Source organism: Lethenteron reissneri, chromosome 69 (assembly GCF_015708825.2).
Source record: "Lethenteron reissneri isolate LAM-NWPU_2019-01 chromosome 69, ASM1570882v1, whole genome shotgun sequence".
Lineage (NCBI taxonomy): Eukaryota > Metazoa > Chordata > Hyperoartia > Petromyzontiformes > Petromyzontidae > Lethenteron > Lethenteron reissneri.
The window spans coordinates 2837917-2856459 of NC_083847.1; the positions used below are offsets into that span (position 1 = coordinate 2837917).

Sequence of the window (18543 nt, forward strand, 5' to 3'; positions counted from 1 at the left end):
TAAACTCCACCCACTCACACTGTTGAAAATAGAGAGATCATACATACTCCACTCACTCACTCTGTAGAACAAGTGGTGATCATACGAACTCCACTCACTCTCTCACTTTGTAGAGTAGAAGGAGATCATACGAATTCCGCTTATTCACTGTCACTCTGTAGAATAAAGGAAGATCATACGAACTCCGCTCACTCACACTCTATAAAAGAGGGTGAGATCATACAAACTCCACTCAATCACGCTCACTCTGTAGAACAGGCGGTGATCATACGAACTCCACTTATTCACTGTCATTCTGTAGAATCGAGGTAGATCATACACACTCCACTCACTGTCACTGTGTAGAACAGGGGGAGAACATACAAACTCCACACAGAAAGGAATCTGAGTCAGAGATCGAACCGAGGCCCGTTTTTGTCGTAGGCGCACGAGTGTTACCACCCTGCCTCCTGATATCTGAAGATTCTGAAATGGTTGCGAATTATGATTCAAAATACCACACGAACCATTGGTTGCTGTGGGTGACCTGTCTTTTTAAAACTCACTAAACACGCTATGTGGACACAAAGTCTCCCCTATCTCTTGGCAAATATTAGCGTTGTGTGTCAGAGAGAATGCAACCTGCTACAGAAAGTAGACAAACTACAGAGGGAACCACACACCCGGTCACTTATTGTGAGCGTCCCGCAATGAATAAACCAATCGAAACTTGAGTATAAAGACAAAGACACGGGTCCGCCGTGTTGCCTAGCTGCTCGCGAGTAGTAGTACCTAGGAAGGCCGGGCACGGCCATCATAGCCAGCAACAACACCCGGCTGCCTTTGTCTTCCCAATGGCTCCAGGTACTCATCTGAGGCTGAGTTTACCTAGGGGAGGCCCAGGACCGATTCAAATAATCATCACTGGGATAACCGGGTTCGTAGTGCAGCAAGCTGACCACTACCGCTCCCCCGCCACACACCCCCGTACCCACAACAACATCGTGTCTGTGGTGTCACCACGGCACTTGTGCCAGGCTAGGTGCACTCCGAGTCCACGTGAAGCGTCGAAGGCTCGCTGGCAGGTGCCGTTGGTTGACTGAGATGGCTGGCAGATGCACCACCTGTGCCTCCTAATGTGCTGAATCGCTGGTGTTTTATTCACCCGGCGCTCCGCTCGTTGTTGTGAGTGTCACTCCTCTGACCTACCGCCTTGTGGGAAAAGTGTTCGCTAATGTAAAAACCGCATTGTAGCGATGAAGCATCGTGTGAAAACCACTCATTAAGCAAGGACTTACCGTATTTAACCCATAACTCAGTCTGACAAGAACACATTTGAGGTTGATTGTATGTGTACACAAACTCGTTTAACAACAATAAGATGTTTTGTTTACATAGTGGGGAGATTAGTGAAGCAGGCGAATAAATTATCCGCGATTAGACTTTGCCACTCGCTCACTCAGCGTTGGCCGAGCGGTGGTGCAAGAGTTGGAGATTGCAGTCACGGGGTTCTATTAAAGGGGAGGGGGTTCACGAGGGAGAAGCCACAACATTCCACTTCCCAACCCTCATCCATCACGACCATGCTGCTTCTCCTCCTTCTCCTGGCTCTGGTGGTCGGCAAAGAGGCGCAACCCCTGAGTGAGTGCAGCCATCACTGTCATCAGCATCATCATCAAACAGCATTATCAATAGCAGCATCATCATCAGCACAAAAATTTACCCGTAAAAACAAAGTTTTTCACTCTAAATCCTTTATATGCGTGGCGGCTAGAGTCCTCTCGTCCTCTGGCTTGAGATGGCTGCCACCTATGGGTCAGATGATTGTCTGCCAACATTAAGCAATTGGTAATTAAATATTTTTTACCCCCCTAAACAGTGTAAAATTTGGGAATTTTTTTTCACGAAAATAAATTGTCACGCACAACGAGTCTGTGTGGAAAATGTCAGCTCGATTGTATCACGGGAAGTGGGTTAAAAAACGACCGAAATATTTGCACGGTCGTAAGCAAGCAAGCACGCAAGCACGCAAGCAAGCAAGCAAGCGAACTTAATATAAAGGATTTAAAAAGAGGCATAACCTGCTATACCACTCAGGATGCCTTCTTGGTAAACGGAGTGCAATAGGAAACAGCGCTATAGAAGGTTTTTTTAAACTTATGAACGCTATTTTGTTCAACCTATGAGCGATATACGATGGCTTCATTGGGGTATCCGTAATAGCAAACCTGTCAACGCATACGGTTTACCTCGTATTCTTGGACATTGAAATTGTGTTTTTAGGTGCAGATGGCATACAGCCATTTCAATACGGGCAACAACGAAAATTGTGTCTATTTGTGTTTCTCCCCTGTGATGGGACTTTGTAGGATGAACATTGAGATTTATAAGGGCACGGGGTGACCAATAAGGTCTGAATTGGTCTGTAATAAGGTCGGCACTGATGAGCGGTTGACAGGTTTGTAATAGCCTTAATGATACTGTACACATGATACATGTGTTAAAGCATTTTATAAATAAAACACCTATAACTTTTAATGATAGTGACATATAAAAAAAAATATCTGGCCTTGACTTTTGCAGCTGTTTTAGACTAATTTCAGGGTGCTGATTCCAAATCTGATCTCAGATTTGCTCTCACATCTCATTTTATGCTATCGGCATACCCCATTTTCATTGATTTTACCCGAAATTAACTCTGTCACTTATGATTGCAAGTTGTTGCGAGTCAGTGACTGCTTTAGTGTTAAAATATGGTGCTGCATTTTTAGGATAGTGTGTTTATAATATCATTTTATGTAGATATCCACATTTATTTAATATTTTTCTTCTGCAGTTTTTATTGAAAATGCAATATTTGATATCTCAAAAACCTGATGTGATAGACAAAAACTGATGCCAGATTTGGAATCAGCACCCCAAAATACCTTATGCCCGCAAAAGTGTGTTGACCAGTGCAAGATTAACCACCGTCTACCGTAAACACACGTTCCGCGGGAAGTTTTACTAATGGGATTACTCAAGCCATGGGTCGGCAATGAATCGACACAGCGATTAACCCTCGGCAATAATAACAATACAGGAGGTGTTGCGATGTTCAAACACCAAATAGACACCGATCACAAGGCATAATGAAGTCTGCATTAACCACACATCATGCTTGAGGTAATACATGCGGAACAAACATGCTTGTTGATTTAAAGCTTTCGTGACTGCAGGGATTCATCTTCTTGGTTCTTTCAGTAAAGTCACGTAGAAGGGAAATAATAAAATAATACAACTAAAACATAATACAATAATTCTCACGACGTTTCGGCCACAACGCAAGCAGCCGTCCTCAGGTGAAGAACAGGTCTGTCGGAAAGACAGCGTCTGAATGAACACCACCAGGCTTGGCGGCGTATATTTAAGCTGGGTTGGAGGGGGAAGAGCGCCTTGACAAAGGAATTTGCATATCAAGAAGAATTTAGCATATTTATGGGAAATGCAGATATGGGATTAGTCACTACTTGTGGAATGCGTAGGAGGTGGGCGGGGGGTTTCAAAGTCATATTATGCCCGTGCATTATGCAGGATTAGAAGCATCAAAGGGAGGGAGTAGAGTTAGCATTAATAAAGGGAAGGAATGATAATAGTATGGAGCTGCAGCAACTAAACCACCACGTAAAAAACTAAAAGATAAACTACATCAGTATCATCAGTATACTAAATATACTCTCCAATAAGCTGAGCTACTAACAGTAAGTCATACATTACAATTCTATGTCGCAAAAAATATAATATGCCTCCAGCTAAACTTTTTTCTCTTACATCACACGGGTCTACCCCGTACTATATACTGCCATAGACAAACCCAACATTAAATTATATACTGTATTACTATACATTGTAATATTACACTATGTATTATTCTACCCACCCTACTGTATACCACACTGCTGTATATTCACTATACAATAACGATATTGTATATTACCTTATACATTATATTCAACATTACACTTTTATACTATTTATTATTATACAATCTGCTATACACTATACCATTGACCGTCGCGTGAAAGGTACTAAGAGTAAGCAGGGAATGGATTCTTTGCTCGGCTGCAAGTCTCCTACCACCACTCTCCCATTGACATACTCCGCGGCCTACGAGGCTTTTCCCCTTGAGATTCACTGTATTGAAATTCATTTGATTTTTTACATAATTTGTTTATGGAGATTGTTTTTCATCTTTGGTGTCTCTAGGGATTCACTGTTAGTGGGATTAACTGTCTATTGAGATTCGTGTTCCCTGATATTCTCTGTTCAGTGTGATTCACTGCTGTGCTGATATTCATTGCCCCGTCCATGTTCCGTGCAGATGGCAATGGACTGCGGTCACTGCACAAACGTTTCGTGAATTCATATGACAACCCCATCGACTTCTCTTGTCCCGATCACCAGTCCATCTACCTCATTTACAGGTACAAAGACAAAGATCCCCCGTATAGCCTTTAACAGACTGTTGGGGCAGGTGCTGTTAGCGAGTAGTAGCACCTATGAAGGCCAGCACTGTGTCACACGTGGGGTTAGGTGGCTAGCACGACACCCGGCCGCCTTTGTCTCCCCAGCGGCGACGTCTACTACACAGCGCACCAGGTACTCATTTGAGGCTGAGTCGACCTAGGGGAGGCATAAGAATGGTTCAGATAATCGCCACTGGTGTTGGTGGCCGTGAGCAGGCATCGAACTCAGGTTGCCTGGTTTGTGGTGCAGTGTCGCGCTAACCACCACAGCACTCCTCCCTCAACAATACAGCCGCCCACTCACCACGGCGCCGGTGCCAGCCGATGTGCAATTTAAGGCCACCTGAAGTGTCGACGGCTCGCTGGCAGGAGGTCACGGGGTAGACTCAGGTGCCATGCGTTGATTGACTGAGATGACTGGCTGATGCACCACCTGTGCCCCCCCCCCCCCACTGTGCCAACTTGCTGTGTTTTTATCAGCCCCTGCGCTCCACTCGTAGTTGCGAGCGTCACTCCTATGCCCTCTGCTGTTGCTGGAGAGCGACTGCCTCAACTGCCCAGTAGCAGCGTCCTTTGCGAGTCTCCTCAATAGAGATCGATCTTGACACTGCGGGTCCCAGTCGTCAGCAAATCCATTCAGCTCCATCTGCTCACGTACAGCACGAGTCAATCTCTTCACTCGCCCGTGCCGCGCCCGTTTTACCCCCCTCTATCCAACCAAACAAAAGCTGCTTAGGTATGTGGTAACTCAGTGTTCAGGGTGTGGCAACCACTCTTCTTCTGCAGGGTCGTGAGTCTCATGATGCATTAAAGCTCAATCAGTGTGTACATCAGTGAGGGTGTTTGTCTGCGTTTTGGGAGCGGCAGCACAACGGTTAGTGCGTTGCGCTACGAACTCGGTGAGCCACATACTCTTAGTTCTTTCGGTAAAGTCACGTAGGTAAAACATTAAATTAAAATTAATAAAAAATAAAATAATAAAATCACGACGTTTCGGAGGTAACACAAGTCTCCGTCATCAGGTGGGACCGTCACAACCAGATTTGCTGCATCAAGTGAGGCGGGGATTCAAGATGCAAGCTTTTAAATACAAGTTGAGGGGGAGGAGAGGGGGGGGGGCTTATCAGAATGTGGTAGCCAATGAATGGAACGTATCAGGGGGGGGCGGGGCTAAAAGAGAGCACGAGGTGCTCGTAGGCGTCGACGTGGACGTGTTTGTGCGCAAGTCCCTGTTGGTGCCCATGATAACGTATTGGAAGGGGGGGGGCTAAAAGAGAGTACGGGGTGCACGTGTACGTGGACATGCCTGTGCACAAGCACCTGTTGGTGCACATGATAGAAGAGAACGAAAATGCCCATGTTTATGTAGTGGCGGTACGCGCTGACAAAGGGGCGGCGTGTGTGTGAGCGCGCCGGGCGTGGCTACATCAAGAGTGGTGGTGTTGACGCGCGCCGACAGTGATGGATCACGGGGCGGCGCGGGGTGCGTGGTTGTGCGCGCTGACACAATGTGGAAATAGGATCGTGGGCAGCGCGCAGTGATTGGTCAACTGGGGTGGGTGCTCTCAGCGACATCCGCATGGAGGACTATAAAGGGGGACGCGCGGGAGCACTCGGAGAGTTGATAACCAGTTGAAGATCGAAGACGGAGTTGAAGAGGTAGGGCCCTAAGACCCCTAGTCCCGCTGTCCTTGTAAGGGCCGGGACCCTGTGTGGCTCGGAGGCGAGACTGTGGGACCCGTGGTCTGACGTCCATGTGGGACGAGGCTGTGGGACCCAGAGTCGAGACGGACACCCCAGCCGGGTGGGTTCCGAGAAGCTACGGGGCGTAAGAGCCTGTGAGGTTGTAGCCAGGGGAACCCCGTGGGTTAGGCTGCAGTTAGCCACCCGTGTAATATAAGTTGGTGTTAATAAAGAGTGTGCAACCCGTGAAGTCGTCTCCCGCCAAGTTCATACACTACATTTATACCAGTGTTGGCTGACAATAAAGAGAGTACTGTTAAACGCTGGGGATGTTAACACTCGGTAAAGTAAAATAGTGCCTGTCAGATAAGATGGTCCAAAATGTGTAGTTAAATCTTTTTTGCATGGTTAATAACATCTTTCCAATGAATACTAAGTTTGTACCTATCATCACGGTCTTTTAGCCCCCCCCCCTCCCGATACGTTCCATTCATTGGCTACCACATTCTGATAAGCTCCCCCCCCTCTCCTCCCCCTCAACTTGTATTTAAGAGCTTGCATCTTGAATCCCTGCCTCACTTGATGCAGCAAATCTGGCTGTGACGGTCCCACCTGATGACGGAGACTTGTGTTGCCTCCGAAACGTCGTGATTTTTATTTTATTTTTTAATTTCATTTTTTACCTACGTGACTTTACCGAAATTACTAAGAGTATGAATCCTTGCAGTTGTAGTGGTGTTAACTACTCGCTGCTCGCAAACTGAGAGAGTGGATCGTAAACAAGGTTTTCCCACTCAAACGGTCAGGGTCAAATGGGGTGAGGTAGGATCCAAACGCTAGATTGGGAAGGACCAATCGGAGGGTTCCACAAGGTGGCCGGGGATTGGACTACCCGGTCACGAACAGGTATAAAAGCCAGAGCGCTGAGAGCTCTTGGTTAGTTCTGCTACACGAAGACTCAAGTCGGCTGAAGACAACTAGGACCCTGGACCAAGCCTTCCAGCCCTTATCAGGGCTGGGGCTCAGTGTAACCAGTGGTCAGGGGAGATAGGTCCTGGATAGGACCCTGGCTCCCAGCCTTCCCGCCCTTGTGAGGGCGAAAGTCCTGAGCGACCAGAGGTCGGGGACCCGCCGGGCCAGCGGCAGGTCAGTGTGCCTCCCCTAGGTCCCAGCCGGAGGACGCGAGGCTAGCGGGAAGATTAGATAGACAGCAAGTCCGAAGGCTGTACCTTCGTAGAATAGGAGCGAAGAGTGAGTGTGAGCTGTGCAGGGTCAGGAGACTGTGTGTTAAGATAATAAACAGTGTGTGCCATAAAGAAGTTTAGAGTCCGTCCTTTACAACACTACACAGTCACCAAAGCTTTAAATCGGTGAGCCACATTCGATTCCTGCTCACAGTCAAAACCAGTGACGATTATCTGAACGGGTCCTGGGCTTCCCCGAGGTTGAATCATGAATGTATGTATGTTGAACTTATTTCACCCGGTATGTAGCCAACCATGCTAATTGGCGGTGTCAGCATATGTACCTGGTGTGTCATAATGGCCACTTGAGAGACAAAGGTGGCTGAGCGTGGTGCTGGCCCACCACCCCTCGAGGTATGTGTATGTATGTTGAACGTCTTTTTCACCGTGCGGGGCCAACCGTGCTAATCGGAGGTGCGGGGGAAGGACAACAAACTAAATTCAAAACGCATTTCTAAAGAAATTAGTTTTCAATCGAGATGATTTAAAATTGATTGCATAGGGGCCGTCCATAAATGACGCCACGCGATTTTGGACGATTTTTGCCCCCCCCCCCCAGTCACACGGCGTCACAAAAAGTCAGACCCCCCTCAAATATTACGTCACAAAGCTCGCCCCCCCCTAATTTTTTTAAAACATGCTTCAAATCGCTTTAAACTATTGTCATTGTAGTGCGTATTTAATGTGGCTCTGCGCTCTGATGTTGTAGGAGAAAACATTTATTAAAAAGTCTATTTATTAAGTAGAACGTGTTGTCACATTTCTCAAACCCCCCCCCCTCGTCACACATCGTCACAAATGTCTGACCCCCCCCCCCCCCAAGGTGTGTGGCGTCATTTATGGACGGCCCCATAGCTCTAGTCCCTTCCTAATATTGGATGTAAGGGCGTTCCAGACAACCGCAGAATGTGCGCGATGCAGTGACAAGAGTCTTTGTTGGATGGTTGGCCACCAGTCGTGTTCAAGGATACACGGGGGATCTTTGTCTTTGTCTAGCATCGAAAACAGATATTTCAAGGACCGGCTGTGGGACTTCTACTGCAAGCCGACATTCGACACGAGCCACTCCATCTCCTCCCAAAAGGGCGACTACGTGAACGCTTTCGACGGGGAGGTTAACTTCACCTGCCCCGTCAACTCCGTGGTCACGGCTATAGGGAGCTACCATGACAACTGGGCGGAGGATCGCAGGTGAGGTTCTGGACACCTGTGGAAAAAGACCCCCACAGCTCATCGGATTTCGAATTAAAACTTCTGATAAATAAAGATTCTGAGGTTGGCGCTTGAAATAAAGTAACACCCTGATTCACGCCCTCGCGTTTTGCATACTTTCGAAATAACGTAACTCAAACTTACTGATACCCAGTCCGTTTTACGCATACCGTGTAACCTTGCTATAAGCTGCTGCCTCCACAGCACTGAATTACTGCAGGCGGAGTGCACAGCCACCACCAGCGGTCGGCTAAACAATGGTGTTGTACTGCCCTTGAATTAGCTTGCAAACCCTTACTGAGTCACAAGGCTTTCTTTTTCAAGAGGATCCCGCTACCAGAGCCGTCCCTCGGGTATGGTGAATCATCGGGACGACCTCCCCGGGCCCCGCGCTTTGGGGGGCTTCACGCTGCGACGTCACGTTGTCAGATGTAACTCATTTACGTCCTCTCGCTGTACGTACTTTCGCTCGAATGTACTCAACTTGCTGATGCCCAATCCCCTTCTAAGTTATGAGTACCTCAACGTTCTCGAGATTCACCAACTTTACCACTGGGACCCAACATTGTTTATGTTGCACGGCGAACATGCAGGTGCTAGATTGCGTCCAAGCGTAAGCGTCCTTGACTGGCTCGTCTCTTTCTTGTGTACTCTAGCAATATATCCCCCCCCCCACATACCGTATTTATGGCGACATTTTTATATACAGGTGTAAGCAAATTTTTACATGATAAACAACTAATAATACATATAGTATAATATCCAAGGTAATATATCAATAATATGCAATTACTTTTCATACCGATGGTTGCACAGTATTGATGTGCAATGGGTTACTGAACATCCTTTGTTTAGGTTCTGGATACCACGTTACGAGCGCATCTCTTTTGGAACCATGTCGACATTAGGTTGATTCTTTTGATAACATATCATCTGGTCAGATTAGGATATCAAAAGGAGTGCCGCAGGATTCATATATCAATAATTTAGGTAATGGTCTAAAATAATGACAAACATTTTTGCAGACGACACTTTATATTAGCTAAAGGGTTTTCACCTAATGATTTGCACAACAACTTGCAAAATAATTTTGAGGTTATTCAAGTACGACTGTTAACTTTAAAACTTGTTCATAACATGAGTAAAATTAAATGTATGGCTTTTTATCCGAAGAAGACGTGTGGTGTTCTCGATTGTGGCACTGAATGGACAAATCATTGAACAGACTGACCATTCGAGTTTATTTTATTGATTCATCTTCCTCTTTTCATATGCATATTGATCAGTTATTCAACAAGCTTAAATGTAAGGATACGTGTACAGACACAAGCGCTTGCTTTCCTGTTTTAATCCGTCGAAAGATTATTCAAGATGCAGTTATTTCATTCTTGATTTGAAGCTTTCGTGACTGCAGGAATCCATACTCTTTGGTTCTTTCGGTAAAGTAACGTGGGTAGAAAAAATAATCGATCAGGACGTTTTGATCGCAACGTCGTGATCGATTCTTTTTTCTACCCACGTGACTTCAGCGAAAGAACCAAAGAGTATCGTTATTTCATTGTTTGACTACTGTGACGTTGCATACGGGGCTGCTTTGTCTTCACTCTTAAACAAACCTAACCGGTCTACCATGCTCCGTATAGGACGCATCATTGAGACCTGATTCCATGACTGGGCTAATGTCTCTGGAAGCACGAAGAAGCTATCATTGGGCGGTGCTCATTCATAAAGAAATGTATCCAAAGCTCTGCACTTTATATGTCAGATGTATTAGTGCCTTTACAAAATCCCCCCACAAAAAATCTGCGACGCGTGTCTGATTTTTTATTCTATGATTCCGATACGCAATTTGCTTCAAGAGCTTTTCAGCTACTGTTGCTCCAAAGTTATGGAACGAACCATGGTGTCTCTTCTCTGGGGATCACCACTCTAACACTCTCTCTACTTTTCGATTTAAAGCTTTCGTGACTGCAGGGATTCATCTTCTTGGTTCTTTCGGTAAAGTCACGTAGAAGGGAAATAATAAAATAAAAAAAAATACTAAATAATAAACTAATTCTCACGACGTTTCGGCCACAACGCAAGCGGCCGTCCTCAGATGAAAACCTGTTCTTATTATTCTTTGTTTTTTTCGGTAAAGTCACGTATAAAAATAAAATAATAAATTAAATAATAGCATACGACGTTTCGATTGCAACACAAGCAATCATCATCAGGTATAATGAAATAGCGACATAGAATATAACCAGAAAACTATAGACAGACATATAAGCAGACAGATATCACCAAGATACATAGAGAGAGCAACCCAGGTACAGAGAGAGGTGATCGTCTCTGTGGGGTGGCCTTAAATAGACAGAGGGGGGCGGAGGCAGAGAGAGGGAGGGGGTAGGGAAAACATTTACATGTCAATGAGTACGAAGGGAGGGGAGTAAGGTAAGCAGGCTTAGAGGGAGACAGAACACACTAAATTAAATAACCTAGCAAAGTATCGAAATGTTATGTAAAACGACACAGAGAGTCGGTCAACACACAATTAACGCATTGCCTGGTCGATTACGTATTTCAAAGATTGCTAAGTTAGAATTTAAGTGTGAAAATTCCAAAGAAAGACAAAACACAAAAAAAGAGGAACGGAGACACACAGACAGAGCAGAACCTAAGAACGATACAAAACGAGTGTAGACAGAGAAAATTACACTAAATATACAGGCAGAGAGAGAGAACAAGAAACCCAGAGAGAGAGAAAAAGGTAAACTTGGAACTTCCCCGTAGAAGTGGTTCAATCTTAATTTTGGAGCTTTCGTGACTGCAGGAATTATTCTTTGGTTTTTTCGGTAAAGTCACGTATAAAAATAAAATAATAAATTAAATAATAGCATACGACGTTTCGATTGCAACACAAGCAATCATCATCAGGTATAATGAAATAGCGACATAGAATATAACCAGAAAACTATAGACAGACATATAAGCAGACAGATATCACCAAGATACATAGAGAGAGCAACCCAGGTACAGAGAGAGGTGATCGTCTCTGTGGGGTGGCCTTAAATAGACAGAGGGGGGCGGAGGCAGAGAGAGGGAGGGGGTAGGGAAAACATTTACATGTCAATGAGTACGAAGGGAGGGGAGTAAGGTAAGCAGGCTTAGAGGGAGACAGAACACACTAAATTAAATAACCTAGCAAAGTATCGAAATGTTATGTAAAACGACACAGAGAGTCGGTCAACACACAATTAACGCATTGCCTGGTCGATTACGTATTTCAAAGATTGCTAAGTTAGAATTTAAGTGTGAAAATTCCAAAGAAAGACAAAACATAAAAAAGAGGAACGGAGACACACAGACAGAGCAGAACCTAAGAACGATACAAAACGAGTGTAGACAGAGAAAATTACACTAAATATACAGGCAGAGAGAGAGAACAAGAAACCCAGAGAGAGAGAAAAAGGTAAACTTGGAACTTCCCCGTAGAAGTGGTTCAATCTTAATTTTGGAGCTTTCGTGACTGCAGGAATTATTCTTTGGTTTTTTCGGATCATCTTCTGATTCTGATGTTATAATGACCTCCTATAAGCTCTGTTTCATATAACGCTCCGTTTACAAAGAACGCATCTTGAGCGCTATAAGATGAATGCCTGTGAAGTACCGGTGAAGACGCTTGACGCCGAGGTTGAGGCACACGTATATTTATTTCACAATACGACAGTGGGCATATACACACTCGAGGGGGTATCGGCCCCCTCACCCGTATAACTCGGGATACACCCCTAGCTAACTCTGTCCTAGCCCCGAATCCTCCACTAATGGGCTAGGGGAGGCTAACTGGCCCGACACTGGTAAGTCGGGCCCGGTACCCGGAGTTCCAGACCAGCTCTTACAAGAGCACCGGCTCTGGCTTCCGGGACCACGCCGCTGGCTCAGTCCTGTCCGGCCCTGAAAAGGACATCGAACTAGGGGAGTCCAGGGCTCTATCTAAGACGTCTTCAGTCTTCTTCCCTTAGCTTAAACATAACTGACTCGAGCCCTTTGAACATCCCCTTTTATACCCAACCCCTCCCTGAGGAGTGGGGCCCCGGGGGATCATAACGTTCGAACCAGCCCCCCCCCAGGGTGTCTGGCTCGGACGTCGTAGAGGGCACCTCCTCGTGCACTTACGTAGCCCCGCCCACTGTGTTTGTTTTCCATAGGCTGCCATGCATAACGGGCCCTCTCTTTAACACCCCTACACCTGTATAGGAACTCTTCGAAGGGGGTCTCTTAAGCTTGACGCAACTTAGGGCCTCGGCAATGTCAGAATCCGGCCCTGGCTAGGAGTGACAGACTATGGCACATGATGACGATGATGGCTATGGCTTGGCCTGTCATTAATCTAGCCCCACTTCCGCATGTTGACTCTTTAGTTGCCGACTCACGTACCAAGCGATCGTGCGAATGGGTGGGTGAGTGGATGGGTGATTGAGTGAGTGGGTTGGTGAGTGAGTGGGTTGGTGAGTGAGTGGGTGACTGGGCGGGTGATTGTGTGAATGGGTGGGTGATTGTGTGAATGGGTGGGTGTTTATGCGAACGGGTGGGTGAGTGTGCGAGTGGGTGGGTGATTGGGGCAGTCGTGAAGAGAGTGGAGGAGTTTCATATATGGGCAGCCTTCTGATGGCTAATTCTGACTTGGCAGTGAGGTCTCTCTGCTAGTCTGTAAATGACAACACCATGCCATGCATTCCATTTCAGATTACGGTCATGGCCACGGGTCGGCAACCAAATTAACAAGAAGAGCAATATTTTTTCTCATTCTGTAAAAAACCTCAATATTTGAACCTTAACCCCGGGGTCCTATAAGCCCCCGGCTTTCGCATAAACTGCGTTGCAACGTAATTGTATGTATGTTGAAGGCGAACGATACGGCAATCTCTTCCTCTTGACGAGCTCTACACGATGCGCTAATCAAAGTTTTGTTTCTTTTGCGCATTCGACCTCGCTGCGCTTGGACGACATGACAACAGAATGATCCGTGCCTTGTGGGTCGCGGCGTTTATGTGCGTGATGGGACGGAGTCGCCAAAATAAATACATTAATTACGATTTTTACTTCCGTTTATTCGAGACACCGGGGTCCCGCCATAAGGTTAATTTCAAGAGCTGCAATGCACGGCGAATATGAGACGGTGGTCTTCAATGCTTAACGTCACGGAGCAGTCCCTTCAAGAGCCACACGCGGCTCTGGAGCCGCGGGTTGCCGACCCCTGGTCATGATGGTGACGACGAGGATGATTATTACAGTCGACCTTTCTGCATCGCGGCTTTCCCCATCGCGGTTTCGATATATCGCGGGTTCGGCATAAGAAATTAAATCGGATATTTTGGGGAGTTTTTTGGAGTTTTGCGAAGGCCGCAGACGACACGCGAAGGCCAGCAGACCACACGGAAAGTTTAGTGATTCATAAATGCATAAAATATATGTACAGTACTGTATAATATTAATGTATTTTCTCGTTTAATACCATAAATATACGCATTTTTTCTTCAAAGTTACATTTTGCAAAAAGTTAAAATTTGCAAAAAGTACGCGAAAGCCAGCAGACGACACGCAAAAGCCAGATGACGAACGTGTCATCTACGTATCTCTTCCACAAGGAGGGACGTAGGGTGGAGGTTTGGATAGCATCTGTCTCAAATTTCTCCATGAAAACATTCGCTAACACTGGCGATAAGGGAGAACCCATTGGGGTACCCTCATTTTATACTCTTTGGATCTTTCGGTAAAGTCACGTAGAAAAATAATAGATCACGATGTGTCGATCGCCACACAAGCGGTCGTCCTCAGGTGGGAAAAAAGGACGACCGCTTGTGTGGCGATCGAAACGTCGTGATCTATTATTATTATTTTTCTACGTGACTTTATCTGTTTTTTTGGTTATTTTTCTTTGAACCTATCTATGCGACTTCACCGAAAGACCCAAAGAATATCAATTCCTGCAGTCACGAAAGCTTTAAGTCAAGATTTAATCCATACGTTATCACCGTTTTATTAGCACGTTAGTCTGCACTGTCCATGTACCGTTCACCTTTTGGCGTTGTTCTCTGGTCTACTACTGGTGCGGAGACAAGGCCACGCGTGTTTGCATATTTTCCCACAAGCATGATGTATGGTGAATGCAGACTCGATGCCTTACAATAATGAGTGTGTCTATTCGGTGTTTGAACGCCTCACGCCTGCTTTGTTATAGCTGGAAAGGGTAAAGCCGAATTATTTATTGGCGATCGTGACCTTGACAGATGGAAGTTCACCTGCACCATGCAGGCCGGCGTCTGCATGGATGTGTGCCAGTGGACCGACTACCTCAACGACTTCCACTTGCTGCTCTTCTGGGTCGCCCCGGACGTCCATTACCTGACCGGGGTGCACAGCTACCACTGCAATGTCGCCGAGTGAGTGCATCCATCGCCCCTGGGGTTCAATGTTAAAAGCTCCCACAGGGTTCAACGTTAAAGGCTCCCAATGGCGTTCAACGTTAAAGGCTCCCATGGCGTTCAACGTTAAAGGTTCCCATGGCGTTCAATGTTAAAGGCTCCAATGGCGTTCAATGTTAAAGGTTCCCATGGCGTTCAACGTTAAAGGCTCCAATGGCGTTCAATGTTAAAGGCCATTGGGCGGCTGGGTGGCGGCACAGTGGTCACGTTCGTGCATCACAGCATGACGGGTGCCTGTGTTGCGTTTATATGTTCTCTGACATGTTCTGCAGACTGTGTGCGTTAGTAATGGGGGAGCGGTAGTGTAGTGGTGAGTACACTTCGCTACGAACCCGGCGGCCCGAATTCGAATCCCGCTCACGGCCAACGCCAGTGATGATGAATCTGAACCTCTCTTACGTCGACTCAGCCCCAAACGAGTGTCTCCCTAGCCCGCTGGGCTATGAGATTGCCATCGCCGCATTCATGGCCACTGCGCTCTACTCTCACGTGGTATACACACTCAGTGATGGAGTTGGCCAAACATCCCAATGTAGGGCGTCCCCGTGCCTCAATGTAAATAATCAGAATCTTTAGACTCGAGGAGAAATCTGATGAGCTATGAAGCTCTTTATCACAGATATTCAGAGGGGTACGGGGTCAGTAAGGATAAATGTGCGTGTGCAATCTTATTTATTTGCTTTCTATTCTCATGCCTACAGAGACCGCCGCTGGAAATTCCAGTACTGCTCCAAGGTGTCGTGCAGAACCAGCTACTAAGCGTCGGGTGGTCAGGGATGATGCAGTGGAGTTTATTTCTACAAATGCGCTCTTACTTTTCATGGCATTTGTCGCGTGCATTAACTGTTATGCATCACAGCTTTTCAACTTGCACCGAGCGTCTTATGAGGTTGGTTCAAAGTTAAGGAGCACTTTTGTTTCTTAGAAACGTTGAAAGCAAAGTGGAAGTGCGTACATCTGACACTCAATTGATAGCAATGTTATACATACAAAACATTAAACAACACATTAAACGCATGGGCAGATTTATGAGCACAGTTCAGGATCAGGCTGCTCATTATGTTCGACAAAATGTGAAAGTGTAACCGATTTAACCCTGTTTTTTAAAGCGTTCTGCTACGTATACGTATTTGTCCCGTCGGTGTTGAGATGCCTTGATGTCAAATGAGTGGAAGTTTTTAGTAGCGTGCCTTTGCTTTCACATGATCGACACTCTACCGAACTCACTGCTCAACCACACATCTGCAACAGAGACACGCATCAGCAAACTCGTGCAAATGTCACTTCATCACACGACGCTTGCTGTCCCCGCCAATAAAAGTTTGCTGCCATCTTGGAAACACCAAGACTGCTTTGTACAGCTGTGGTGTACTAACTACAGAGGAGTTGCCAAATGTTGCAACTACGAAGCCACAAAGCTCCAGTGGCTCACCCACCCCTCCCTACTGTCTCCACATGGACATGCATAACCAAACTGCGCAGTCAACTTCCTGTAAATTTCAAATTAATCACAAACTGCTCCACGCGCCTGATGATTGGTCAAGTGGCTTTGATTTATCATCGATTGTACCGATTCAAATTAAAATAGGATGTGATTAAAATCGAGATGGAGCACGTGTGTGAGTGGGGATGGCTCAGGGGAGTGTTCCTTGTACCTTCATCATGATCAAATTATTTGTAATGTCGCACAGATTTCACGAAAAGGATACAATTATCGTTCTATTTGCGAACTCGGAGGTGCGGCATACAGGGGGTCATGAGTTTTCGTGTGCCAGGCTCCACAAGTGCAGCAGCAGCAACTTCAAACAGCTCCTGAAGGTCGATGGGAGTTTGAACACATTGCCCATGGAGTGGGAGAGAGTTCCAGATGATGTAAGCAGCGACTGAGAAACACTGCCCAAGCCATGACAGTCCTGATTATGGGAACAATTGGCAAATATTGGGACATGCCACGTAGAACAGGGCACTTCTCCGTGCGCAGAGTTTTAAGGAAAGCAAAGAAATATGGGGACTGAATTTGAAAGACGTCATGGTGACGAAGGATAATTTTGTCTGCGATTCTGGATTTGACAGGCAGCAAGCGCAAGGTGTTTGTTAGTGCAGTCGCGGAGTCCACACTGCTTGGCAATGTGGAGCTTCATAGCTCATTAGATTACTCCAGGATTATGATTCTGAAAATATTATGATTCTGGCTGTGCCTGGTGTCAAAGCCAGTATTTTTCAGGCTATTTTGGATTCGCTGCAATTTTTATATTTTAAAATCTGATATCTGAACAAGAATGGTGTTACAATAGTCCAGAAGACAGCCAACGATGCTACATGGCAGTGTGTTTTTATGGCAACTGTCAGCATCGGTCAGAGCGTTAAATGAAGGGTGACAGCCAAGGTTTGCTGGTGGTTAGACACTAATGGGAGAGCCAGTGATGATGAGTAGATTGAGGCAGTGAGGGGGCCCTAGTCTTCTTCTTTCGTGTGGCTACTGAGCTAGATGCAGAGCAACAACTATAATTTCACGTTCAGATGGTCAAGCCAGATAGCCGCGACAAGAGTAGCAGAGTGAATTGCTGTGATGACTCCTTCGTATTTGTGGATTGGGCATTGCATCGTTATACGTTGTACGGACTGTTCTGGATGACCAGCCGCACATTGGAGCGTTTTAATTGTCCCTCAGGTATTCGCATCTGCCATGGTTATCCATTGTAATTTTATGCGGCGAAGGAAGTTCATTTACTTTGACATGCTAATCTCTCTCCCTAATCTATCTCTCCCTAATCTCCCCCATTAACACAACTGATGTGCTTGCGTGTGGGAATGGGACGCCATTCCAGCTCGGACCCCGCCTGCTTGCCCTTGGACAACATATATAACCTCTTGTTGCAGCAGCTCTCTCGCTGTGTTCTTCCTGGTTCAGCAGTTCTGCTGGATTATTTTTTCTGCATGAGGACGATCGCTGGTGTTGCGATTGAAACGTCATTATATATTTGATTTTTTATTTTTCGACCTACGTGACTTTACCGAAAGAGCCAAATAGTATAGATTCCTGCAGGATTCTCTCTTCCACGACGACCACACTGAACCGCGCTCGAACACAACACGGCAGATGCTCATACACGTTCCATAAATGGAAGATCAAAGAATCGCCCAACTGCGACTGTGGAGAAGTCCAAACCATCGAGCACATCGCCGATGAATGCTCCATCCATGCACATCCTGGCGGTATCGCTGAAATCCACACTGCGTCAACCACATAATTGGACTGGATGAGGAACGTTTGCATTCATTTGTGACAATTAGGAAAACATTAACTGTTGCTTTTCACAATGCCATACGAAAGAAGAAGTGAAGGCAGTGAATGATTAACAGAGATGAGAGCCCAAAGCCTCACGTGCACGGCAGGCCACGCCCAGCAGTGTGGAACCAATTCAGAGTATCGGGCACATTCCAAATTCT

At 46.1% G+C, this 18543-nt stretch overlaps 2 protein-coding genes across 3 annotated transcripts in view; one reads left to right on the plus strand and one right to left on the minus strand.

Annotated features, from left to right (window-relative positions):
- The window catches only part of LOC133360786 (charged multivesicular body protein 1B1), a 406386-nt gene that overhangs the window by 218008 nt on the left and 169835 nt on the right, over positions 1-18543 (minus strand). The window lies entirely within an intron of this gene.
- Positions 1468-16671, plus strand: LOC133360788 (hemagglutinin/amebocyte aggregation factor-like). The gene is made up of 5 exons (XM_061579666.1): positions 1468-1620; positions 4340-4442; positions 8408-8602; positions 14899-15051; positions 15795-16671. Exons 1-5 carry the CDS (start codon positions 1563-1565, stop codon positions 15850-15852), a joined length of 567 nt encoding a protein of 188 aa, XP_061435650.1. The 5' UTR covers positions 1468-1562; the 3' UTR covers positions 15853-16671.